Source organism: Girardinichthys multiradiatus, chromosome 13 (genome assembly GCF_021462225.1).
Source record: "Girardinichthys multiradiatus isolate DD_20200921_A chromosome 13, DD_fGirMul_XY1, whole genome shotgun sequence".
NCBI lineage: Eukaryota > Metazoa > Chordata > Actinopteri > Cyprinodontiformes > Goodeidae > Girardinichthys > Girardinichthys multiradiatus.
In genome coordinates, this window is record NC_061806.1 from 20601815 (window position 1) to 20629651 (window position 27837).

Here is a 27837-nt window from a genome sequence, read left to right on the forward strand (position 1 = left end):
GAACTGTGCTGCAAGAATCCTCATAAAAGTCTGCAGAGTGGAACATATCCCTCAAATTCTCCAAAACTCCCCATTATTTACACAATTCATTACAATATTACCCTCATCACCCACCAGAGTATTCATGGCAATGCTCCAAGATACCTAAAGGATCTCCTCACACCCCACTCATCCATCCGCTCACATAACACCAACCTCCTCAATCCACCTCGCACTTCATTACGGACAATGGGTGACCGGACCTCCTCCACAACTGCCCCTCACCTTTGGAACTGTATTTTATTTTGTAATGTTTTTCTATCATGTAGCATTTTGAGATCTTTTTTAATGAAAAGTGCTTTGTATATAAAATGTATTATAATACTTCAGCAATTTGCAAAACTGTTGCAAACAAGTTTTTTTCATTCTGACAACATGAGCACTGCAACCTATTTTACTCACTTTGCTATCCAGCATTTTACCATTGTAAATGAAATGAGGAAAATTAGCTCATTTCTATTTTGAAATTATGCATCTATAACAGGCACATACCACAGACATGCTGTAATCAATGAATTGGCAGTCTTGGCATGAGACTAGGGTGCAAAGTGTTGAAAAACCAATGCTTTGTCCCCAAAATAAAACATGTCAAGAACCCACATAAGGTCAGAATTCCTACCAGAAAAGTTTTGTATCCAACATAGTTTCCCACACGGAACTAAGTTAAAGTTGCAGGCAAAAACTATTTACAGCATTTGTGATGGTTTGTATCTAACTTAACTTAACTTATATAGTTGTGTATTTAAATGCATAAAATGGAGAGAAATATATTTTTGGTTTATATTGATGTTATTAGATACGTAGCACCAAAAGGAAAATGACAAATCCAAATGTTTCCCAAATTGCATAAAACGTGATTCCTTGCTTTATCCAAGGATTTAACTAAATGTTAACAAAATCAGAGACACAGAACGACTCTAGCATGAACATAAGTGAAAATGACCAGAAGGATGTGCAATCCACCACAAAAATAGGTAAGTATATAAATAAAACACCTGCTTAATATTCAAAAACAATTAGCTGAATAAAGAAAATTGCTAAAATCACACCCATTTAAAACAGAACAACTAGAAAGGATAAGAAATCTGTACAATAAGACAAAGAATAAAAGACAAAACTATATAATATTTGGCGACCTGTCCAGGGTGTACCCCGCCTCTCGCCCATAGACTGCTGGAGATAGGCACCAGCTCCCTGCGACCCACTATGGATGAAGCGGTATAGGACTGACTGACTGACTAAACAATGTTATCAAATTCTTCAAGAAAAAGCCATAAAGAGGTCAAAAGTAGATATCTTTTGAGACAAACAGGTCAACATAAAAGTGAGAATAAATGTGGTAAAAGATCAGTGAAACAAAATGATGAATTGGCAGGAAAGGTATCATTACCTTTTTTGGCCAAGTTTCAGCCCTTTTAACATGCCTGAGTGCCTTTCAGCTAATTGTTTTAAAATCTCCTATCGCCAGTCATAGAGCTTGTAAAATGTTGATATAAAGTAATGATAAATGGTATAAAGTAATGACAAAGTAAACTTCCTTATCCTAATCTGTGCCGTACTCAGCTTTGGATGGATAGCAAACAACTTTAACTGGCAGTTATCTTTATACACATTTGAAGCACATCATGTAATTTCATGTAAAAGTTCATGTTATTATTGGTACCTGTTGAGAAAAATGGCTTCAGTAGAAAAACGATGGCTTAGATGAACCAACGGAACAGCCTTATCACCTCATTGATTTCAGTTCTGTGTTCGGTTTCCACCAACGGGACTCTCTGACTTGCAGAAGAATGCAGTGTTTTTACAGAAGAGATTTGAGATCTTCCCCCTCAAATGACACAAATCTAGACTGAAAAAATGCTTTGTGGTAAGAGTGGGAGGGAGATGATATTTTGATTTTAAAAGGGGAATTCAAGTCAGTTTATACCGTATATTGACATTTACCACAGCGGAGGGAAGTAAGATTGCTGCATGTATAACTGAATCACAATGAAAATATCCTCGTTTAAGAAAATGTGTGTTAAATAAATTTGTTAAGCATCCAGTTCCATTTAGACACAGAAAGTATGAAATGTTCCCAAATAAAATGTCTCTGAATGTTAAAGTCACTTTTTGGACTTGCAGTTCTTAGTTCTGTAGTGCATCTGTCACTGGGAATCCCCATTTAGATCCCGTTTCCCCTATGACCCCTACTTTGTCCCCACATCAGTTTAGCCAAAGAATGGCAGTCCAAAAGAAGTTGAGACACTTGAAAACTAGTGAAAGTAGGAAACTTTAGGTGTTTTTTTTTTGGGGAGGGGGGGGGTCAGACAAATTGGGCAGCTGTTTGGTTGAAAAGTAGCTAAGAACAACTGTGGTGCATGTGTATATTTTTGTATGGGTGCATATTTGCATGTGTGGTATGAGAGCGATGAAATCAGAACAAAATGATGGAAAGCCAACCCAACTGCTAACACAAACACATGGGGGCAGAGAAAAAGAGGTGTGGGGGGAGGGGGGGGGAGGAGGAGGAATGATTACAGTGGAGGAGTGTTTTGTGTCAGGTTTACATCGGCTGTCATTAGGATGCTGATACTGACCAGAATTGACAGAGGTAAGGATCTGTTTACACCAGAGTCCATTATAACGTTTGCACAGCAGAGAATGCAACCATATTTTGTTCTCCAAAACCCTCCCCCTGAACTCCCCCTTGTCATCATGAAGAGGACAAAACTTGGTCTGAGTAAAGACGGTCTATGGATTTCACAGGGCTCTTTCACACACTCAGAAAACAGTGTGCTGTGTGTTTTCATCATTATCATAATTGGGGGTGACTGGTAGGACCATGGATGGGGAGGCGTCTGGCTCTCCCCCTTCCCAATAATCCTCATTTGACAAATGAATAATTGAGAGGAGAGGCGTATTTGGCTCTGCTCCAGACTCCTGAGGGGCAGATGGGGTCAAACACGGTAGATAAAGGGTGAGGAGGATCTTCCAAGTACCATCAGGCACCAGAGTTGGTAACTTGAGTTTCAGGCGTAGACTTCAGTTGCAATTAGGTCATAAAAACAAGGATTTCAGACATTAAATAGCCTCTCATTGCAAAGACTTGAGAACTGACTTAGACTCAGGTCCTATGAACAAGGTTCATCATATGTAATCATGAAAGAAAACTGGTTGGTAAGCACCAGACTGCCACTCTCTCAGAGAGAGACAGAAACAGTTTTACTGGCAGACAAGAGGGCATAGATCCATTAAGACCTTTATTTGAGTCATTGGAAACTTGACTTGGACTTATAACATTACTTGTGAGCATCTCTGTCAGGCAATGCAGCTTAACCAATATTCCCTTTATATCATTCCCAGGTAAAGTGTGTTTGCATTTTACGTCTGACATCATTCTGGTTAACAACTAGAAAGTAATATCACCCACAAAATAGCCACATGTGAGTTGCTTATGTAACATTCAATTTAAATGAGATATTTATTGATAGAATGTGGCGTGCTTGTTAAAAGTACCAAAACATACATTTCTTGGTTCCTATAGAAATTCTGTTGTGGCTTATAGAGCCCAGACATTTTTACCAGCTGAGTAGAGGATGGAAATGAGGGTTGCTGCGCTACAGTTCAGTTTGCTTGTGTCTTGGGTTGGCTCGGTCTGTTTTATTTGGCATACTTTTAGAAGAGCCAAGCAGGATGATACCACGAGGAGGACAAGCTATTGTTCCCTTTTCTGTTTTGCTCTGGCTCCAAATGCTGTGTTATTTCGAGAATCTGGCTGGAGCTGAGTTGAATAGGAGAGGTTACTCAGAGTCACTGGAATCCCAGCACAAAAGAGACAGACCTCCGCCTGGAGCTCCAGGTTGTGAACCCCTCTAGAGTTCTGGCTATGTCCTCCATCATTCATCCTCCCACCAGGATTCAGGTTCACCCCCCAACACGAGAGCTCTCAGTGCTGCTAAATGGCTCCCCTAAGCAGCAGCATAAACATCAACGCTCAGTCCAAGGCCACGGTTCACTTTGGAATGCACCACATCACAACTCGTTGTAGAAAGCACTTTACAGCCCATCTCTCCCTCCCCTCTGTCTCCTTATTTGTCTCTCTTCCCTCCCCTCTCGGAGTAAACGCGTTGCCATGCCATCCGGCTGCCTGAGTCAGTGCAGCGGTTAAAACACGCTTGTTCTCCTGGACTCCAGTGCGTGATGTTTTCCGCCAGCGACGTCGGAGTGCGCCGGTTAAGCTGAACGAAGCAGCTTCTTCGCTCTCTCTGCCTCCTTCGCTACTCCAGTAACACCCCTCGGCGCGGCTTCAGACTTCCACTGGGCAGCTGAGAGAGAGAGAGCGACAACACACCTGGAAAATAGATGGAGGGACCTGAGCCGCAGCTGTCGCTGCAGTCCACCTTTGTCCCGTGGTCCACGGGGGAGGGCGCTTGTAAGCTCATTTGAGCCGGGGTTTGTAAACACCTCTCCGGGATTAGGGGGTTATTGGGTGAAGGACAATGTCCCGTGGCTCGCTTCGGCAGTCCCGGCTATTGTTGGCGCGGCGCCGGACGCACGGAGCTAAGTGTCACCCGGTCCGACCCCACCTCCACCTCTAGTAGCGTTTCAGGCTCTCTCGTCTCAGGCATCCCAGAGTGTGAAGGATGACTTCCTGGCAACGCAGCGGTCCTCTGCGTATCCTCCTGCTCTGCTGCGTGGCGGTCACTGTCTGCGCTGAGGCTTCCAGCGGCGGTGAGTGGAGGCTTAATAAGGGCCAATTACATAATATCTCAGTAATTAGTGCAGTCATCTCAAGCAATTGCTGCACAGCAGTAGCTCTAATCGCAGTCCGCCATCCCTGTAGAGGACTGATAAAGATCTTTTCACATTAGAGTGTTTTTTCCCTCATTAAGAATGAGTTGAATTTAAGACATTCCAATTAAATTCCATTCAGTTTTTCCATTTAAACGGATACCATCTAAAGGCACTTTATAAAATGTCCAACTGCTATGATGCTTTATCTGATTCAGTTCAGTCTAAATTAAGTTTAGATCAATAAAATTCATACCCATAAATTGCAATGGCATAGGCGAGTTAACTTACACGTACATTCAGTACAATTTGACCTTACATACAGCTCACTGCAATTAGATTCAGTTGATCAAATGATGTCAGTTTGTAGTTGCCCATGAAAATCTGAATCTGAACACCCCATTAATCGCAGTGAAAAGTTGTGTTGTTACTGTGAGGTTATACTAAAATATAAAAAACATGACACAAATAATAACGGAATAAAAAAAAACACAATAAAAATGTGTAAACAATTAGCACAAGTGAACAATAATTCAAGTTTAATTTAAGTAGAAGCCTAACCAAGTCACTGGCTGCTCAGGACTCTCTCATCTTGACCAAGCATGTGGCGACAGTGGAAAGGAACACCTTCTTTTTAAAAGGAAAAAACGTACTGCAGAGCCAGGCTCCAAATTACTGACCTTCTGCCCTGACTGGGAATTGAGCAGAAAGAGCAGACAAAGAAAAAATCAAACAAACACAAAGAAGTGCTGATTCAGGGGCACTTTCAGTGTCAAAGAAAAAGAGAGCACACAGAGTTTGTGGCAGCATTAGTTTGATCAGAAGCTTTATGTGGGAGAGAAACACAGATAAACAGAGAAAAACTGAGCGACAAGTACTACCTATGGTTAACACCACTAATAGCAGCAATAGCCCCTTCAATGACTTTGCAGAGAAATGGTAAGAGTGTATCTTCTACAGAAAAAAAAAGAAAGATAATGGCAGCAACTACTACAAATAGGATGAGAAGCTCCAGTAATAAATATTAGAATAGACTGGGACAAATATATCTAGTCAAATTAAATGCACTGGTCCAAGTGTAAAAGATGCCTCAAAATTGGTGCCAGGTACACTACATTAATCTGGATGCTGAAACTGAATGAGGACAGTATCTTGTCAAAGTTCAAATCTCTATTTTGGCTCAGGTCAAAATCTACACAGTAATAAGAAAAAAATAAAACAAAACTCACCTGCACATATATGGCAACTTTCTGGGTCAGATTTGTGTTTCCAGGGATTTAGTGTTGAGCGTTCCTTCACCTGGGTCCACAAATACCTGCTTGTCACTTCTGAGTGGAAATCCCCAAACTCACAGCTTCAAATGTTACATCAGACCACAACAGCTAGAGATGCACAAACTGATCTGCCAGAGATTTTGAGACTTCTATATGTGAAAATAAAAGTAAAACAACATTCAAAATTGAACTTCAAAGAATAGGTATCAGCCAGGAAAAGCCTGATATGTGCATCTCCAACATCAGCCTTTAGTTTCACATTACCATCCATCATTTTGAGTGAACAGTTAAATCACTGCATTGAAGGGGGTTTAATAGAGGTCAAAGCACCTAATTGGGTCAGAGCAGCCTGATAATCTATCTGCTAGCGATGCTCAGACCCGCATTCTGCCTTTGTCCCACATTTCTGCTCTTTAATTAACAAAACCGGCTCTAGGAAATTGGATTTTAGCCGATAAATCACTCCAATAAATCATTAATCCTGCTACAGGAAGCCAGCCCTCGCCTTCTAATCCAACATGTCTGCTGTATTTCTTTCTTAAAATGCTGTTTAAAGTTACTTTGTGTGAATGTGTGGGAAAGGGTTGATTAAACCACTCCATAATCTCCAGCACCTGTTCCCACACTGCTGAACACTTGCTAATTTGTGCTGAATAGCTTGATGCGAGATGCCAAGTGGTGCTTCCCTCATCATGAGTGGATATGAGGTCTTAAACCTCCACAGAGGTTCTGCCGCATGACTAATGAGTATTGACGTGTTCATATGCTAATCACAGATTCTTCTCTGCTGCTTTTTGTTTTCATCTATCTGCAGGAGCCAGAGCGTGTTGGTCGCCCAGCGTCACCTCTTGCGCAGATTGCCTCCGACGTGGACCACAATGTGCTTGGTGTTTCCAGGAGGTGGGAACGTGTACACAAGTGTGTGTCAATGTGTGTATGTGCTCATCCATAACAGACAAAAAAAGAACTAAAGCAAACAGTGGGAGCATGGCTGCCTTTCACCAGCATTCCTCCAGATGACACGCACCAAAGAGTTCGTGGCATTCTCAAATGAGAATATAATGTGTATGTTTGAGCCCAAAGCGGTCTGCGCTGTGTGACCTGTGAAAGCGCGTCAGCTTCTCTGTGAACATTTTCTCAGAGACGGAGCCACATTTTATCTGTGTGTTTAGTCTCTGCGCTCACGCATATCGCCACATCTGCCCTTCTGTTTGTCTCTGTTTTTTTCTTACTCAGTGTCTTGTCTTTCTTGTGAAGAGCCCACCCCTGGTTCAGGTTTGAGAATTTCCAAAGCCTCGCAGTGCCACACCAGTTACCACACACACACAGGCACATGCGCACACACATGCAGTGACATCACACTAGTAGAAGCATAATGTCAACAAGAGTGTGTTCAGCCCCCTTCCCATGCCAAAGTTCTTCTGAATTCATGTCATTGGGCCAAATGCCTTCAAACATCACCTTCAGAACCTCCTACACACATATACATACTCACACAGCCATGCTTGGACAAGAACAGAAAACAAACCCTCAGCTGTGCTTATGTAAATCCAAATCGGTGATTACTGAGGGAGTTATATGAGGGAGGAAAGTCCCAGGAAGTTTATCAGAAACTTTTAAGTATTAAAGAGGTGGTCAGGGGCAAAAATTTACCACAATGATAACTAAAAATAAACCAAAGCCAGTCTAGCTTTCAGGTTCAGCTTATGGTCATACATTTAGTAATAGTCTCAACTCTTGTACACCGTTTGATGCCTCGCTCTGGTGGATTTTTCTGTCTTACATTAGTAGAAATCCCCCATTAATTAAGCCGTTTCACTACATGCCTGCACAGTCATGTTGGTCTCGTCCCACGCTTGAAATCAGACCCATGAGAGGTTAATAACTCACTGTGAACACACATACAGCAAAAAAGTTTTACAATTCCACAGCCACTGTACTGCATTTCCGTGCATTTCTCAACAAGCTAAAGTACGAAATGTCAGTAATCCATTCCAAAGCTACGAGGTGTGACACTGGTGGGCTGTGCTGTTGAGGCAGCTAACAATTAACAATTTAAGCACCTTTTTACCAAGGGGTTTCAGGCTGAGTAACACCCTCCACCCCCCCGATTACTGTTTTTATCCTGGGGGGGAATAAAACACAAACTAGCAGTACTTCGATATAAACATTTAATGGATTAAATAATAGATTAGTGGTGCTTTTCATGCCCAGTCACTATGTCTCAAATCAATACAGACAGAATAAAAGGGTACCAAATAGAAAATGAAACCAATGTAAGTGATAGTAAAAATGGTTTCACTTTTTTATCAATGCACCTTACAAAGACCAAAGGAAACCACATCCTGTTAACACTGCATTCGTGTGCTACTGCAGTTGTGAATGAATGAAGCATGAAAGGAGGAAAGACAAAGGAAATACACACTTTTCCACCTCACTTTTACTTTCTCTTATTCAGACTAGCCGCACTAATACTGGATGTAGTTCAAATAAAGACATTACAACAGTGTCTGTCCACCCTTCCATCCATATACAGTATATGTATCCATTGTCATGGATGTGTCATAATTTGGTGTGGTTTGTTTGGACCAAAGTGCAGACGAACGATCGGAAGCAGCATGGTGAGTTATAAGGTTTCTTCTTTAATAACAACAATAACTTACATGGGTGAGCCAGAACAAGGACATGAAGCCAGGTACCTACAGGGAAGAAAACAGGAGGAACCAACAAGGAACAATGAAAACCAGCAAGTTTTTAAACTGAGGGAAGTGGAGTGTGAACCAATGAAACTGGGAGGCGGGTAATCAGGGGAAACATGTAACAGGTGTAGACAGGGCTGCAGGGAGGCTGAGGGAATGTGTCTAATTGCAACTAATGAGACGTGACAGCACAGGAAAACAGAGATATGAGGAGGAAAAAGAAAACTAATTAACAAAACCCAGGGAAAACAGATCTATAGGAAAACATAAAACACATGAAACACAAGACTCTAGGAAATAACAACTAACAGAAGTAAACTACTGGCCTGGAGGAACAGAAAGCCTCCAACTGAGAAAAAGTAAACAAACACAAAATACTAAATGGTAGATCATGACAGGATGATGACAGATCCAGGGGGGAAATTCAAACATCATTTTCCTCAGCAACACCCTCCTTCTAATTCAAGGGGATACCCAGGCTTTCCCTGTCCAGAAGGGGTACTTAGTCCCTCTTCTAAAATTTGGAATGAGTTCAGCCACCCTATGGAGGTAGCTAATTTCAATGGCCTTTTTTCTGAGATATCAATTTTTTAATGATTGGTATCTCATGATCACAAGGCCGGACACAGACAAAGCAATAAATTAAGAGCTTTGCTTTTTGGATGGGCTTTTTTTTCATAAACAGATTGAAGCAGCAAATCCATTACTGCAGACAATGTCCTGATTCATCTATCCATATTCTGTTTTCTTCTACCATAACTAATGAACAAGACACTCAGATACTTGAACTCATCTACTTTAGGCATTAATGATCTCCAGACAGAGCAAAAAGTTCACCTTTTTTGCTTTATAACCATGGCCTCAGACCTCTCACTCGGCGTCAGATCACTCCAGTGGACTCTTAAGATCATTACTTGAAGATGCCAACAGGACCACATCATCTGCATAGAGAAAAGATGAGAACCTGGGGTTCCAGTAGTGAAAACTAGATTAGACCATTAGAGACAGTCTGTGAACAAAATACCTCAAGAGACGCAGTTGTATGTGGAATTCGCAAAACACGTTGGATCTGGATATTCAAACTCCCATTACCCTCTGAAAAACGGCAAGGTTAAAAATCTGTTCCACCGCTCCAAAGGCAGGAAGAAAGCCACACTGCTCCTTCGGAGTCTGAAGTTCTGCAGTCATTTGGAGTCTCCTTTCTAACTTTCTTAAAATGCCATCAAGTGCTGCAGAAGCCTGTTAATGGCACCTTCATTTTAAACAGGTGTGTGGCAACAGGGAAACACCTAAAACATGCAGGACTGTGGGTACTGAAAACCAGGATTGAGAACCACTGCACTAAAATGAACTTTCCCTGGGACACCAAAATGTGTGATGTCTTGATTGTTTGAACACACTCTCCGGTCCCCTTTCCTAAAAAACTGGACCAACAGGTGTTGTTTCATCCTTCCACACAACATTAAAGAGGCATGTAAACTATGATATTTCCACAACGTCCAGAGCCTTCTGCATCTTGGAGCAGATCTCACCCACCAGGGAGCTTTTTTCAAGTAACCGTGACTTCCGCCCTGGTAATGGACTCACCTTTGCCCGTCCTAAGACATGGCGACTGGATTGAGGAGATCCTCTAAGTGTTCCTTCCACTGCTTGGCAGTATCCTCAATCATAGTTGGCGGTTGCCGGCCCAAACTAAAAACAGCATGGAATGGGTCCTGCTTTCCTTTTCGGAGTTGCCAGTTAGGCATAAAACCTCAATAGAATGAAGGAGTTATATTTTTATGTAAAACATAACATTTATCTATTAAAATTGTTAGAAGGGATAAAAAAGACCCTGTTTTAAATTTTGGCATGCATTTGCACCTAGGACTTCTTGCACGGGGCTGAACAGAGCCGTCGCTGCGATCTACCGGACAACCTTCGCAGGAGAGGTTGCAGACCTGAGTTCATGGAGCATTCAGATGTCAAAGTGGAGGTCGGCGCTACACTCAGCAGCACACAAGTGTCGCCACAAGAAATCAGCATCACCCTACGACCAGGTACACAAGCTGAAACTCAGGATTTTATGTCACATTTATACCAAAGTTACTTCACAGTTTTTTTTTCTATATGCTGTGTGTGTCTAGGTTCAGAGGTCAGTTTTATTGTGGCTGTGAAGCAACTGGAGCGCTATCCTGTGGATCTCTACTATCTGGTGGATGTATCAGCCTCCATGCAGGAAAACCTCGATCATGTAGGCATTTAGACTGCTGGTTATCACTTTACCACTGCTCTTTTGAGGGAAAATGCAATTTATCAAACAAATGAGGATCTAGGGAAAAACCACTTCTCATGCAAGCGTCTTTATTTTGTTCATTTTTCTCTATTCTTTTTGATTTACTAATATCTCCTTCCTCATTTGCTTGTGCTCCTTTCTGTCTTGCAGCTCAAGACGGTGGGCATTGCGCTGTCCCGCCGGATGGCACAGCACACCTCAGACCTTTGGCTGGGTTTTGGCTCGTTTGTGGACAAACCTGTCTCACCTTATATTAGTGTCCATCCCTCTAAGATTGACAACCCCTGCAGGTATGGAGCAGAATTTATCATTTGGGTTATGTAGTCGGCGAATGTAACATCTGACTTCTAAGTTTAACTTATCACGCTATTTTTTTCAGTCAGTCCACAGCACTCCCTATTTTATGATACAAAGAGAGTAATGGGATTTCAAATATTAAGGTTCTCTCCAAATTTAGTGATGCACCTGCTAAAGATCATATATTGCAGTAGCAAAACCTACTTTTTGAAATTCTTTTATCTGATTACATTTGTTCTGTATAAATACAGGGGTTGGACAATGAAACTGAAACACCTGGTTTTAGACCACAATAATTTATTAGTATGGTGTAGGGCCTCCTTTTGCGGCCAATACAGCATCAATTTGTCTTGGGAATGACATATACAAGTCCTGCACAGTGGTCAGAGGGATTTTAAGCCATTCTTCTTGCAGGATAGTGGCCAGGTCACTACGTGATACTGGTGGAGGAAAACGTTTCCTGACTCGCTCCTCCAAAACACCCCAAAGTGGTTCAATAATATTTCGATCTGGTGACTGTGCAGGCCATGGGAGATGTTCATGTTCATCAAACCAATCTTTCACCAGTCTTGCTGTGTGTATTGTTGCATTGTCATCCTGATACACGGCACCGCCTTCAGGATACAATGTTTGAACCATTGGATGCAGATGGTCCTCAAGAATGGTTCGGTAGTCCTTGGCAGTGACGCGCCCGTCTAGCACAAGTATTGGGCCAAGGGAATGCCATGATATGGCAGCCCAAACCATCACTGATCCACCCCCATGCTTCACTCTGGGCATGCAACAATCTGGGTGGTACGCTTCTTTGGGGCTTCTCCACACCGTAACTCTCCAGGATGTGGGGAAAACAGTAAAGGTGGACTCATCAGAGAACAATACATGTTTCACATTGTCCACAGCCCAAGATTTGTGCTCCTTGCACCATTGAAACCGACGTTTGGCATTGGCATGAGTGACCAAAGGTTTGGCTATAGCAGCCCGGCCGTGTATATTGACCCTGTGGAGCTCCTGACGGACAGTTCTGGTGGAAACAGGAAAGTTGAGGTGCACATTTAATTCTGCCGTGATTTGGGCAGCCGTAGTTTTATGTTTTTTGGATTCAATCCGGGTTAGCACCCGAACATCCCTTTCAGACAGCTTCCTCTTGCGTCCACAGTTAATCCTGTTGGATGTGGTTGGTCCTTCTTGGTGGTATGCTGACATTACCCTGGATACCGTGGCTCTTGATACATCACAAAGACTTGCTGTCTTGGTCACAGATGCGCCAGCAAGACGTGCACCAACAATTTGTCCTCTTTTGAACTCTGGTATGTCACCCATAATGTTGTGTGCATTTCAATATTTTGAGCTAAACTGTGCTCTTACCCTGCTAATTGAACCTTCACACTCTGCTCTTACTGGTGCAATGTGCAATCAATGAAGACTGGCTACCAGGCTGGTCCAATTTAGCCATGAAACCTCCCACACTAAAATGACAGGTTGTTTCAGTTTCATTGTCCAACCCCTGTACAGGTCCTTCTCAAAATATTAGCATATTGTGATAAAGTTCATTATTTTCTATAATGTAATGATGAAAATTTAACATTCATATATTTTAGATTCAATGCACACTAACTGAAATATTTCAGGTCTTTTATTGTCTTAATACAGATGATTTTGGCATACAGCTCATGAAAACCCAAAATTCCTATCTCACAAAATTAGCATATTTCATCCGACCAATAAAAGAAAAGTGTTTTTAATACAAAAAACGTCAACCTTCAAATAATCATGTACAGTTATGTACTCAATACTTGGTCGGGAATCCTTTTGCAGAAATGACTGCTTCAATGCGGCGTGGCATGGAGGCAATCAGCCTGTGGCACTGCTGAGGTCTTATGGAGGCCCAGAATGCTTCGATAGCAGCCTTTAGCTCATCCAGAGTGTTGGGTCTTGAGTCTCTCAACGTTCTCTTCACAATATCCCACAGATTCTCTATGGGGTTCAGGTCAGGAGAGTTGGCAGGCCAATTGAGCACAGTGATACCATGGTCAGTAAACCATTTACCAGTGGTTTTGGCACTGTGAGCAGGTGCCAGGTCATGCTGAAAAATGAAATCTTCATCTCCATAAAGCTTTTCAGCAGATGGAAGCATGAAGTGCTCCAAAATCTCCTGATAGCTAGCTGCATTGACCCTGCCCTTGATAAAACACAGTGGACCAACACCAGCAGCTGACACGGCACCCCAGACCATCACTGACTGTGGGTACTTGACACTGGACTTCTGGCATTTTGGCATTTCCTTCTCCCCAGTCTTCCTCCAGACTCTGGCACCTTGATTTCCGAATGACATGCAGAATTTGCTTTCATCCGAAAAAAGTACTTTGGACCACTGAGCAACAGTCCAGTGCTGCTTCTCTGTAGCCCAGGACTGGGGAATGCGGCACCTGTAGCCCATTTCCTGCACACGCCTGTGCACGGTGGCTCTGAATGTTTCTACTCCAGACTCAGTCCACTGCTTCCGCAGGTCCCCCAAGGTCTGGAATCGGCCCTTCTCCACAATCTTCCTCAGGGTCCGGTCACCTCTTCTCGTTGTGCAGCGTTTTCTGCCACACTTTTTCCTTCCCACAGACTTCCCACTGAGGTGCCTTGATACAGCACTCTGGGAACAGCCTATTCGTTCAGAAATTTCTTTCTGTGTCTTACCCTCTTGCTTGAGGGTGTCAATAGTGGCCTTCTGGACAGCAGTCAGGTCGGCAGTCTTACCCATGATTGGGGTTTTGAGTGATGAACCAGGCTGGGAGTTTTAAAGGCCTCAGGAATCTTTTGCAGGTGTTTAGAGTTAACTCGTTGATTCAGATGATTAGGTTCATAGTTCGTTTAGAGACCCTTTTAATGATATGCTAATTATGTGAGATAGGAATTTTGGGTTTTCATGAGCTGTATGCCAAAATCATCCGTAGTAAGACAATAAAAGACCTGAAATATTTCAGTTAGTGTGCAATGAATCTAAAATATATGAATGTTAAATTTTAATCATTACATTATGGAAAATAATGAACTTTATCACAATATGCTAATTGTTTGAGAAGGACCTGTATAATGTGAAAGAGGCCAATGTCTTTAAGTCATTCATCAATTAAGTTTTATTTAATTTATTTCCAGTTATTTTTATAGTGCTAAGTTACAACATATTTTTTGTCAAGGCACTTTATAAGAAAAGACTTCTTCAGTTCATTTACAATTTCACTAATATTTCCAACAAATCACATTCATACCAACCCAATTCAATCATTAAAAAAGCAAAGGCTTAGACTAGTTTTATGAGTAATTCTATGACAGGATGTTTGTAATTTTGGCAAAATATTCCATAGAAGTACAAAACTGGATGTCCTAAAAAACTATTTTATATGGGACTTAAATGACATGGTCTGGTGAAAGATGACATCTAGGTTCTTTACATGGTTACTGGAAGCAAAGTTAATGCCATTCAGAGCATGTAACTGACTGGGCAGTTTGCTCTTCAGATGTCCTGCTCCAAAGGCGACGCAGGCTTTAATATATGCTTTTCGTCTAATTAACCTATTGGATTTATTAAGCTTTATCGTTAGATAATGCTGAGTGTCATCAGGATAGAAAATGTGTTTGTGGGTTAATGGTGGCATGATTGTGTGCTTTACACTGCATTCCTGGTAGTTGTAATAAAAGATTACGCCTCATTTGTGTGTGTGTGTGTGTGTGTGTGTGTGTGTGTGTGTGTGTGTGTTTTACCAGTGATTACCAGATCCACTGTCGCCCAGCCCACGGTTTCCACCATGTCCTCAGCATGACTGGCAACATCAGCGAGTTCACACGGGTGATGAAGAGACAGCGTATCTCCGGTAATGTAGACACGCCCGAGGGAGGACTGGACGCCATGCTACAGGCAGCTGTCTGCCAGGTGAATACCATATTAAGTGACCCGTCAGACACTGAGAGTGGCATTTGTGCTGGAACACTTGGAATGGAAGCACTCTGACTCAGCACTGTGTGTTGCTGCTGGAATCCCATTCAAGTAATGACACCACTGCAAGAGTATGGCAGACACAGTCAATGCAGCTCACAAAAGGACAGCATGGGGGCTTTGAGTCACAGCAAGTGAGTAGAGAAAACAGTAGGCAAGTTTTCAATCGCCTCGGAGGTGGTCATGTTCAGAAATAGACTCTCCATTACGTCATGCGTACTATAAACTGAGTGAGGTTCCCAAAATACACAAATGTGCACACATGGTACCATTTTCTCACACTGTCTGATGATTCACAGACATGAAGAAGGAGCCACTCTGATTGATAACGGGGGGAATTTCTGCTGCTTTTGCTTAAATTTGGCATTGCAGAAAGACCCGATCATCTCATAAACTAATGCAGTTCAGATGAATAAAATGCTTCAGTATGGGTCTTTTTAACCACACTTGTAAATCCTTAAAATAAAAAGCATGCAGTTTTCCACATTAGTTGCTGTGACTAAATAGATAAGAAGTGATTTAAGGGGATTTAACTATGGGGGAAATTTTGAAACAGCTTTCCAGAAACAAAGAAGATGTAGATTTGTGGTGGTGTTAGTTGGGAGGCAGTGTGTCAAAGTCCACATAGAGCCATCTATATGAGCCATCCTACTACAGCCAATGCAGAGATTTTCTATACAGAGTTACTAAAATTCTGCTGATACATTTCTAAAATAAAAAGCAAATGGTCAAATAAGACTTGTGTTTTTTGTTCTATGGCAGCGTGCAGTTGGGTGGCGATCAGAGGCAAAGCGTCTCTTGCTCCTGATGACAGACCAGCCGTCTCACCTCGCTCTGGACAGCAGGCTGGCTGGGATCGTAACACCACATGACGGCCGGTGTCACGTGGTGAACAACATTTACACTGGAAGCACAAGGATGGTGAGAGACCTGTCAGGTGTAAATCTGTAAATCTGAATCTGCAGTCGCACCTTACTTCCTCACAGTTAAATTCCTGCTTTCAATCATCTTCTTCACAGGATCATCCCAGTTTGGGTCAACTGTCTGACAAGCTACTTGAAAACCATATCTACCCCATCTTCGCTGTGGAGAAGAAGCAGTACCAGTGGTATGAGGTAATTTTTGCATGATATAACTCATCTTTAACATCTAAAATATTGCAATATAACATTTATTTACAATATATTTGCATAATCCAGTATATTTTCAGATCTTTTGGTGGGATTAGTTACGATATTACTCTCAGCTATGTTTCCTTCTTTAGGAGTTAGTGAATCTTCTACCTGGCTCCTTCCTGGGAAAGTTGGGCGTCTTTCAGGCACCGAACCTTATAGATCTGGTGGTAGATGCATATAAGGTAAAATCAGTCACCCATGGTTCCTCTGAAAAACACTTGTCTCTTTCATTCAGCAAAAACAGGGGCATGTAAAGAAGCACAAGAGCTGGAAATTGCAAAGGCTTATGTAGTGCAGGTTACATTTTCAACAGCTCAATTTTCTCAATGTGGGAAATCAGATAATGGGAGAAGGTTGTGGACGGACGGATAAAACAGAAAATAAAATGAAAAACAAAAACACAGGATAGAAGAAGGCTAAAGAGGGTTAGGCCTTGTGTGTGTGTGTGTGTGTGTGTGTGTGTGTGTGTGTGTGTGAGCCCATTTGTGTTTATGTGAGACCATGAGCTAGTTCGACTGCCAGAGGCCTCTGGGCTAAGTTTGCCTGCGGCAAAGCAGTCATTGTTTGCTCCGAGAATCTGCCGAATCCACATATCTGGGTAAGCTGCAATGCATACGTGCAGACACACACACACGCACAAACACACACACACAGAAGCTGCAGCGCCTGAACAGAAGCTTCCATTATAATAGCTATCAGATCCCTACGGAAACCATGTGTCCTAACCTTGGACGAACACAAAGACACTATTTTTAGCCCCACCTCCTTGTCTTCAGAAATCTAAGAAAGAAAGAAAGAAAGCATTCATAGCTTGTTTCCTTTCTCTTTCCTTTTACCCTTGATTTTAATAATGAAATTTGGATGAGCTTCAGACCTTAAATTTAAAACTGTTTCTGTTCTTTACAGAGGTTGTTGTCAGAGGTGGCGGTGTCAGTGTCAGTGGAGGACAAGGCAGTCAGCAGGTACTGGGTGTCTGTTTCTCCTCTTTGTCCTCACGGATCCTTTGCCAAGGACCAGGGCTGCTCGGGGGTGCACCCAGGCCAGGCGGTAAATCCAAAAACACACAATTATCATGTTTTTAAAAAATGCATTGAAAAAGAGGCATCCAGAGAAGTGATACAGTGTGTATAGGACGTATCGGATTACTTTAAAGTGTACAAACACATCACTGAGAGCTTCATGTGATAGAAAAGATTTGGCAAATAATCCGCGTTGAGCGGATTAAAGCCTGTATTTAACAGAAAAAAACATTCCCATGTGATTCCATTACCTTTTTTCCTTCCTGAAACCTCTACCTTGCTCAACATGAGAGCCTGAATGTTGGCAGCTAAGACACTTATATTTAGAAACAGGCCCTTCTAGATTCCTGTTCCAACACCTGCCCAGAAAGCTCATTTTAATACTGTAACAGAGTTTTTCTGTACCAATAATTCTAATGCTACTTTCAGAAAAGGTCGAGTTGTACATCCAGTGAAGTAAGAAATGTTCTGTTCTTCCACTAAATCGTGATTTGTTCTCACCAAAAGATTTGGGGGTTCTCTGTCGAAAACCGAGGAGCTTACTCATCGCCTCATAGTTACGCCTTTGTGCACAGATTAATGCCCAGCCTTTTCATCCATGGGTGGATTAAATTATTATGTATTAGTATAATGGAAAGTACCGAAATTTACCAGAACAGTGATAAAAATCATGAGAGGGCTTGACTGTAGATTCAGATCTTTTTTTATGTATGGTCATCAGCAGTATTATTGTTTAGCTGAGTTTCGCTGTTACTCTACTTGGGCTCTATTAGAGACTTCATCCATGAAGAATTATCTTTTGTCAAAGTCAACTAAGGAAAGTCTTGTGTTGTAACAGACTGGACAAATGGCATTGGTGGAGCTTTCATATTTCCTTACTAAGCGAACTGTATATTGTATTTGATCCCACACTGCGAAACAGAGCTACCCGGTTAGAGATTTTTTGTTTTATTACAAATTTATTTAAAGTTTACAGTGAAACTAAACTGATGTGTAATTATAGTTTCCAAAACCATCAGCAGACTCTTTTGTGCACTGTTACAAACCTAAATGTGAATTGGTAACAGCATTTCAGCATGATCACAATCGGAGTACTATGTTGTTGGGCGAATAAATCACTCAACAACCCACTTTGCAGTAAGACTGTCCTGAGTTTGAATCTGGGGATCTTTGCGTGTTCTCCTCATGCATGTTTGGGTTTCCTTCTGGGTACGCCTGCCTTCTCCTACTAACATGTATGTTAGGTCTCTAGGTCTCTTGCCCTAGGAGTGAACGCGTCTGTCCTGCATGTCTGCGTTGCCCTATGATGGACTAGCAACCTGTGCTACATTTAACAGTTTTGCATTCCATAAAATCTAAACAAAGTTTTGTATTACAAAGTATGAAGTATTCGCATAATGTGCCACAATGTGACAAAAAACAATAACATATAGCTTGTATGAATTGTGTATTTACCAATAAGACAAATAAGAGAGTATTCAGAATATCAAAATGATGAGACTGAACTGGAAATAAATGAAAACACGCCTCAGCTCAATTAAAGTGCAACTCTGAAGGAAAGAAAAATGTTTCTATGGCAGGGTGTCATGAATGTAAATTTCATCCAGTAGTTGTTGAGTTAGCAGATAGCTAAGAATGCATTTTTTTTTCTTGCAGGTCTACTTTAATATCACCGTTGGCCAACACTCCTGCGCTGATGATGGTGAAGATGAAGATGTAACAATGTTAGTACGTCCAGTGGGCTACAATGAATCCACTGTCATCAGGATCCATTCTAAATGTCAATGCAAATGCGGACCAATGGGCCAGTGTGATGGGAATGACCAGTCATCCTGCAGAGGAAGCCAGGGCAGTGTCACCCAAGAGCAGAGGCCAGACCATGGACACATGAAAGACTCAATCTCAGATCGAAATAGAAATTGCAAAGCAGATGGGTCAAGTGTGAACTGCAGTGGGCGTGGTGTGTGCGAGTGCGGAAAATGTGTGTGTGAGCAAAGCAGGCTCGGGGTGGTATATGGGAAATACTGTGAAATGGATGACTTCTCCTGCTCATATGAAAAGGGACTGTTGTGTGGAGGTAAGGTTAAAAAATTTTAAATTTTATTTCCACTTGTATCACAGATTTTTTAAGATAAGGCACTATTATCCTAATATGTCTGAGTAATTTTTCCTACTGTTTTTGTTTTTCAATCTCAGGCCGAGGTGTGTGTGTGTCAGGAGAGTGTGTGTGCGAGGATGGGTGGACAGGTGATGGCTGTGGTTGTCCCACCTCTGAGACCATCTGCCAATCACCAGATGGCTTGCTTTGCAGTGGGCGAGGCAGGTGTGTGTGTGGCAAGTGTGTGTGTGATGACCCTCAACACTCAGGAGACTTCTGTGAGAGATGTCTTACCTGCCAACTCACCCAACAATCCCCCTGGTACTTTGTCAGTTACTATTTAAATTCTAAAACTACAACATCTGCTCCTATAGCAATTTTCCAGAATGTTATACCATTGACCTGGTCATTAGTTTTGTCCGTTCATAGTTTTTTTTTCTTTCTTAGTAAGAGTGTGGACTGTCATCGTTCTCAAACTCTCTCCCAAGATGAAAAAAGTCTATGCAACACCACCTGCGCACTGTATGTTGGCTCCATAAAAGATGTTTCAGGTACAACAAGTAGGAACTGTTTTAGATTGGGGACAAATGCCACATTGCTACACTCTTAACATATTTTAAGTTGTCATGAGCAGCCATTCTTGTTTAAAGCTGTTACATTGCCTCCATGGTTCTGAGTGGGTAATTGTTCTGTACTCATTGGGTTGAGTTTTTGAAGCCAGAAAGCTGCTGTTTTATGGTGCAATGTCAAACAAATCATGATATTCGGAGAACCCCAGGCTCTTTATGCAGTGTTCTCCTCACCATGTGTTGTGCTTATTGGATTTTCAGAACACAAATAGACGGCTTAGAGTACTAACATGAATGCTCTCAGGACACATGGAGGGCTCAGAAGGATCATGTTTTGAGTTTGGGCTGTTTTGCATGCACACATTTCAAAAGGCTGCCTACTCGTCTGACATTCCTCCTGCTGCTTAGAAACAACAACAGATTTCAGAGGGTAGGGCACCTACAGCTATTGTAATAGATTCACAGAATTTGCACATAGCTTCTGGACATATGAGGAAGGTAAAAAGTGATTAGCAATGAGCTGCATGTTAAATCGAGTGTTTGGCATGGATTTGACTTGAAGATAATGCTGGAGAGTAAAAGTAGATATGCAAACCTGAACCGTACAGAATTTTTTATACCGCCTTTGCAAACCAAAATTGTTTGTTGTTTATTTGCACACAAGTGTTGAGATGAGATTTCAATAAGTAATTTTTATAGGACGTTTTGCAGGATTAAGATCTGAACTCTGTAACTTTTTTTTATTGACTAAAACACAAAAGCAATGTTTGAGAAAAAAACTTAGTTGCCATGGAAATAAAAAGATAAGTAGCGGCCATATGCTTTTGATCAAATGCACTAATTTAACTGACTAACAGTGAGTTTGAGCACATTTAAAAAGGGAGAGGTTTTGTCATTGTCACTGATTTGGGGTTGTGCATTAACACAACACCAGGATGGAAAGACATCAGCAATAATCTTACTAAAGCAACTGTGGCTGCACTTCAGACTGAGAAGGTTTTCAAGGCAATTTGCATAATAATGTTAATAATGTGGAATCTATGATTCTACGATGAAAAAGATCTCTCCCAAGTGAAAAACGTTCAATACAATTTTTCCAGAAGTAGACATCCCAGCAAGTTCATCCAGAGGTCGGACAATGGAATGCAATGAGACGGTACAAAAAACAAAAGAGCTACATGACGAATTCTCCCTGCTACAGACTGCAAGCAAAATCTAAAACTAAAAGAAAGTTTCTAAGTGGTTTTACAAAAACAAAATCTATAAAACCAACAAGGCAACACCGTTTAGGTTCTTTATTAGCTTCTGGACTCATACTTTAGATGGACAGCGCTGAATTAGAGCTGCTTGGCCACAATATATAGTACCACATTTGGCCCACACCCATTTCAGTTTCTCATCACAAATGTGTAACACAAGCTGCCAAGCACAGTGGTGGAAGAGTGAGAATTTGTGGATGGTTTTGCTGTAACATCACTTAAATTATCTTGCTCAGTTGAATTAAATGTTCTAAATTACTATTTGCAGTACTGATTAGATTATCATTATAACTGGATAGGTACTCTTTCAATATGTCATGAGGGTCTCAAATGTTGATGAGGATAAATGTTACTTCAAGTAACATCTGCTAAAGGGGAGCTATTAACAAGCTAATGAAATATTTGGTCTACTTAGTTTTTCACAGCTGTTTTCTTTCCTAGGTTACTAACAGTACCTTCAAACACTGACCAGTTGTGCATTTTTAAGTTACATGCCAAGATTCAAGGATATTCAAATTTACTTCAGCCTCGTTCTTGGACTGAATCTTTAACATGTCTGATATTTGAATTTACTTGGTAATGACAGCTGTCAGTATCAGTTTCAGATCAGCTCGCAGTCCGGTCAGGCTCAGGTTCACATTAGCAAAAGACCAGAACAATGTAAACACACACACATGCTTTCCTAGGAGGTCACTTCCGTTGCTACCATGGCTGCTCTAGTACACCCTGGTGGATTTGATTCAGCAGGCTGGCTGTCAGTGTTACAGCTGTATTTTACATTTTCTTTCAGCTTCCAGCTCACTTTGTTTTTTTCTCATGCACAAACACACACACACACACCTAATCTGCACCGGTGCACACACACATGGTGTTGCACATCCAAGTGTTACAGTTCATCCCTGCCTTCTAAATTTTTGGAACAGCACCGTTCATTGTGTGCGTCCCCCCACACCACCCCTCTTTCCCCAGCCCGACGGGACACTTTCTTCCCGTTCACACCCACTGCTCCCTGGGAGCAGCGGGAGCCAGGTCTCTATGGAAACCCAGTTACAAAATGTCAGAGAGCTCTTTGGACTCTTTGTGTGGAGTGATCAACCCGTCATCCGCACATGCTCCCCAGCACACACACAGCCAGCTAAGTGTTCAGCAAAGCACCACTGGCACCGCTGCCTCTGTCTGAACACTGTGTGTGTTTAGCTTTATGTAGGTGTCTTTAGTATTACCTAAGGATGTATTTCAGTTTGTGTGTTTCAATGATTTCAGTGCACCTTTAAAAAAACAAGTTTTATAAAACTGTACTCATGTAAATGCAAGTGCCATGGTAATAACTTTTTTTGCCTTCATGACTTATATGACACAAATGCACCTATATATGACAAGACATTATTTGCTCTGTAACATTGAATTTGCACTTTATTAGGATAAGATCAGTATGAACAGGATACGTTTGATCCTTTTTCACACTCTCTTCCAAATTACACTTGCAGTTCAGTTAAAAAATTTTCCTTAAGATCTCATTTAGCAGAATGTATCCTTTAATTCTTTTGCCAAATAGACTCAGTTTCAACTTCTGCTCTAAATGGTCAGAAACAGTGATATATACTTTTTCTTTTTTGTAAAGCTTTCACACCTACAAACACTGTACCAGGCTGTCAAGTATGGTAGTGGTAGCATCATGCTCTGGGTCGGCTGAGCTAATTGTTAAAAAGCTTTATGGAAAAGTCTGGAATAGAAAATGGTTCAGACGTAGTGCTGTCTTTGGGACAAAACACCCCCTTTGATTTGGACTAAAACAGCAAAGAAAAAGAGGTAAATTTAAGACAGCAAAATATGAGCCCTTGAAGTTGAAAAATGAGCACTAAAACCACTCTTGGACCAGGCAGGCGCTTGTGGTTGTTATGGAGTACAGAGGAGTTTGGTAATATACAGTATTTTAGTAATCAAGACAATCTCAAACACAGCTTCTTAGAAGTATCATGAGGAATCTCCAACCTTATCGGCATATTTAGCATGCAAGCTATGAAGCCATTAAATACATTGCTTGTCAGAAGTTTGAATGCACATTAGTTTGGGGCTTTTAATGACGCTTGTGAATAGTTCTTTTTCCAGGGTGGATTAATAAACACACAAAAAACCTCAAACAGTTTTAAAAATAATAATCAGGTTGCAGTTTTAAATTGAATTGAGATTTCCATTTATCCAAATAGGCTCAAAATAATATATGCAGGCTCAAATGTATCAACATGTCTAACATTTGGATAAATGTCCACCCAGCAAGTTGTGGGGAAGATGCAGACATTTCAGCATAGTCCATACATTTGAAATAAGGTTTAGGTCTAGACCATTTCAGAACTGTTATATATAGTTGCATTCTGTTTCATCCATTTAAAAACTGTTTTGATTTTTTGATTTTGGATCATTTTCTAGTTGGACACTCAGCTGTGTCAAAGTTTAACTCAATTGGCCCAGATATTTGGCAACAACCCAGAAACCACTAAAGAATTATGTTACTGTCTACTTTGAAGTGAATTTAACATCAACTTGGAGGATGCTAAGGATCAGAAATCTGCTCCAAAAGCAACATCTTCAAGTACCAATGACAATGAAAGGGGCCCATATGGACAATTTAAATGCCTCCTGGAACAAGGTCTTATGGTCAGATGAGAAAAAAAAATCAGTTTTACCACAATGACTAGAAGAATGTTTGAAGGATTCAACATTGAAACTTTTTAAACCTACAAATACTACACCAACTGTCAAACACCGTCGTGGTAGCATCATGTTATTGGCTGGTTTGGCTGCCATTGATACTGGTGCATCTCGCAAAGTTGGTTAAATGGCAAGGAATGATACCTTTAAATTGTCTAACTTCATCACAAATAAACAACTAGATGGCTGAGACTTGGACACAATTGGGTGTTCCTAAAGGACGATCATCTCAAAAACAAGTCAGAACTGGTTAGGGAATGGACAAAGCAGGCTAATACTAAACTTCTGGAGAGGCCCGACTGCAACCCAACAGAAAATATAGTGACTGCACTAAAAAGCCAAGTCTGTACCAGGAAACCAGTCAATTTAAATGAGCTCTGCCAGTTCTGATAAGAACAATGATCAAATATCCAGCCAGAATTATGCCAGAAGCTTGTTCCACGATATCCACGATAAATTCAAACCTGCGCACACTATTCTAGTTTTTAAAATTCATTGAAGCTGCTTGAAGCAAAATCATCTCACCCTAGAAAAACAGTACAATAGTATTGTGTCCATATAGTGTCTGCCTTTGTAAAATAGTGCTTTGCATTTCCTTCTTTCTTCTAGTTCCAGGTCTTAATGTGAAACTATTTGAATGTTAAGTTGTTGTTTCGTCCGTCCACAGAGCGTGTCAGCTGTGGGCGGCTGGTTGGAACTTTCCTGTGTGTGTGTGCCATGACGCTGCTGTGCGGGCTAGTGGTGGTGGCCGTGTCACGCTTGCTGCTGCAAAGGAGAGTCATGCCACGAGGGGGCGCTGCTGCAGATTTAGGCTACCCTTGCACTGGAAAGGTTAGTACTCAAATGTCACCTCATGAGCGCAGCAGGCTCTTAATTTAGGCGAAGCCTTGTGTCCCAGGAGTCCTGAGAGACGTTAGGGAGTCCTCCAATCTAGAGAAAATATATGTTAACGAGTTTTCCTCCACTGAAGAGTGAGAAATTTTAATCTGCTCTGTTGAGTACAGCTGTTTTTAACATTTCCTCTCAACTCCCTGCTCAACATCTACAGTTCCCAGATTTTTGACCTTACTCTGACATAAAGCACCTTTGAGAAGAAGGGGTTTGTAGAAATATGGGGATACAAGAGATATGTGTTCTCAGGATGTGTGGGCTTAAATTGCTCTGTGTGACTCAAGGGGGATTTGAATCATCATGTATATACCCCATAACACAACTGCAAAACAGTTTACTAAAACTGTTTTTGGGCCTTAATTGTTTTGGTATCATTTGAAACCTCACTTGTCTTTCAGGTTTTTAATGTTTAATTTCTCGCAGGGGAAATTTAATTTACAGCACTGATGGTGTGTTAAGATGTACTCATGTCCTTTATGAATATAAAATGTAGTAAATAGGTATTCTGAAAGTTCATGAAGTCCATCTAAATGAGGCTGCTGTTAAAATAGAAAAACGTTTTAAACGACATACAAAAAAAGCCTCTGAGACAAAGAAAACAACAGCTTAAAACAGGAACTTTGAAAAGATTGGTACGTTATCTACTAGAAGATGAATGAATGAATGATCTAAACTGGATTGCCACTACACAAATTGGACAGTGTGTAACTGGATTTGAATTGTATAGCATGCTGAAAGAAATAACATATGTTTAAATGTTTGCCTATTAGCTACGTGACCCATGAGTCTGTGTACATTGTATATAGACTTTTTTTTTCACATTTTCTCACATTACAACCTCCAAAGTCAATGTAAGCTATTTAATTTAATAGACAAATGAAAAGAAAAGTAGGAAATAATTGTAAAGTGGAAGGGAAAGAGTACATGTTTTTCAGTGCCCTTTACTTTGATACCCCTAAAAACTCCAGCGCAACCAACCGTCTTAAAAACTCTAAAAATTATTATACAGTCCACCTAAGTGTAATTCAATATAAATACAGCTCTTCTGTGAATACCTTAAATGTTTGTTAAAGTAAATTTCTGAACTAATATCATGAAGACCAAAGAGTGGAGCGAAGGTTCCCCTTCTAACAGGACAGCAACCCTAAACATACAATTATAATGAAGTAGTTTAGGTTAAAGCATACTCATATGTTACAAAGGCCTGATTAAAGTTCAGACCTAAAATCCAATTGAGAATCTGTGGCAAAACAGGTGCTCACAGAAGGTCTCCATTCAAACTGACTTATCAGGAGCAATTTTGTAGAGAAGAATGGGCCGAAATAAAATCAGTCTAGATAATCAAAGCTGGTAGAGACATTAGCCTAAAGCTCAAGCTGCAAATGGTAGTTCTGTGGGAGCTAAATACAAATGCTTAGTCTCATGGCAGAGGGAATTATGCTTTGAGGCTAATGAAATGCAAGCCACACTTTTCAGATGTTTTATGTTAAACAATGACAAAAACTCAACATTCTATTTTTTCCATTAAACGACACTGAAGGTTGTGGCTGTAATGTGACCAAATAAAAGCGTTCATGAATACTTCACTGTTTGCATCGTTCGAGTTTGTAGCTTTTCCTGACTGTGTGTTTCTTTTGGCCTCCAGGATCTCTCGTATATTCCTACAACCAATGAGAAAACAGTTACCTACAGGAGGGACCGTCCGCCTGACCACCTAGTGGAGATGCACATACAGGTTCATAAGATGCCTCTTGATGAACACTGGCAGTTCTAAACAGAGCATGAATTTTGAAGTCTACATGAAGGCATCGAGGCTACAAAGAAGAAGAGCTGGACTAAAAGCTAATATTCTGCTCCTTACATTCCCTGACACCAACGAACATTATGTGAAGGACAGGATGATGCTAAACTTGACTCCAAAACCTCAATGGAATTAATTTCTTTGAAATCAATTGCCCAAACCAAGAGAGACTTTGTGACTACAGTGGCCAGTATCTTGTCAATCAAGATGAACAAAGAGTACAAGTCGTCACCTCTTCTTCATCTACAGCAGCAAAGAGGCTGCAGGGTAAATGGTTCCTCTCAAATCCATGCAGAGCTACTTCTCTAACATATGGATGAGTTTGTTTGTTTATTTGTTTGTTTGTTTGTTTGTGTGTGTATGTGTTGAGCTGGTAGTTGCATTTGTGCTTTTTATTTATGACTTTAAATTGTAACACTAGATGTTAGAAGTTCATGCACCACGTGCATCGTCTCCTTGTCCTTGTCTGCCCCCATGTGGTCAACTTATTGAACTTAATCCTCTTTGCAAAAACACTTGACCTCAGCTGCTTTGACTGTTCAACCAATGATTGTTTGCCCTTAACATTTTTTAAGTCACATGTGTTGGATGATTAATAATATTCTGTATTCTGACTGTTCTTAACAAGGTAAACTTGCACTAGAAAAGCTGCATTATACTACTGAAAACTGTGGGCACTCTAGAACAGGAGAGCTGAGAACTTTGGGCATTTGAAGCTGATGTAACAAATCCACCTGAACACTGGAACAACAATGACTGAGATTCATTGTTTAAAATATGTATAATCAACAGTTATTTATAGTGATACAACAATGAACACCTGGACACGTGAGCCCTACATCACTGCCATACTTTCATGCTTTTGCCGATGATCTATTTTCAGAACTGTTTGGACAACTTGAGGCTTTCAGGTACGAACTTGAGGCTTTCAGGTACGAACGAGATGGTACTGAGGACTAAGGTGGAATCTACATAGA

The 27837-nt window shown here is 41.1% G+C and overlaps 1 protein-coding gene and 1 long non-coding RNA gene across 3 annotated transcripts; one reads left to right on the forward strand and one right to left on the reverse strand.

The window, feature by feature from the left end:
* Positions 1-3480: 3480 nt before the first annotated feature.
* LOC124879348 lies at positions 3481-9651 on the reverse strand. The gene is made up of 4 exons (XR_007041011.1): positions 8750-9651; positions 6042-6235; positions 5374-5504; positions 3481-4763 (listed from the first exon to the last, which is right to left on the reverse strand). It is a non-coding gene; the product is annotated as an uncharacterized LOC124879348 (long non-coding RNA).
* Positions 4616-27778, forward strand: itgb8 (integrin, beta 8). 2 transcript variants are annotated; one of them, XM_047383855.1, is made up of 15 exons: positions 4616-4752; positions 6901-6986; positions 10653-10824; positions 10912-11018; positions 11211-11350; positions 15111-15276; positions 16102-16260; positions 16359-16454; positions 16604-16696; positions 17421-17561; positions 19190-19610; positions 19730-19952; positions 20079-20182; positions 24836-24999; positions 26705-27778. In XM_047383855.1, the coding sequence occupies exons 1-15, from the start codon at positions 4665-4667 to the stop codon at positions 26831-26833; spliced, it is 2289 nt and encodes a 762-aa protein (XP_047239811.1). In that variant the 5' UTR covers positions 4616-4664; the 3' UTR covers positions 26834-27778. The 2 variants fall into 2 exon arrangements, 1 of the variants encoding a protein (XP_047239811.1); XR_007041010.1 differs by lacking the exon at positions 26705-27778 and having other exon boundaries at positions 20083-20182; positions 24836-24862.
* Positions 27779-27837: the final 59 nt, after the last annotated feature.

Coding starts and splice junctions, on each gene's coding strand:
- itgb8 (XM_047383855.1), top strand. CDS start 4,665: ATGACTTCCTGGCAACGCAGCGGTCCTCTGCGTATCCTCCTGCTCTGC. Junction 10,825..10,911: donor CAGCATCACCCTACGACCAG/GTACACAAGCTG, acceptor GTGTGTGTCTAG/GTTCAGAGGTCAGTTTTATT. Junction 19,611..19,729: donor AAAGGGACTGTTGTGTGGAG/GTAAGGTTAAAA, acceptor TTTCAATCTCAG/GCCGAGGTGTGTGTGTGTCA.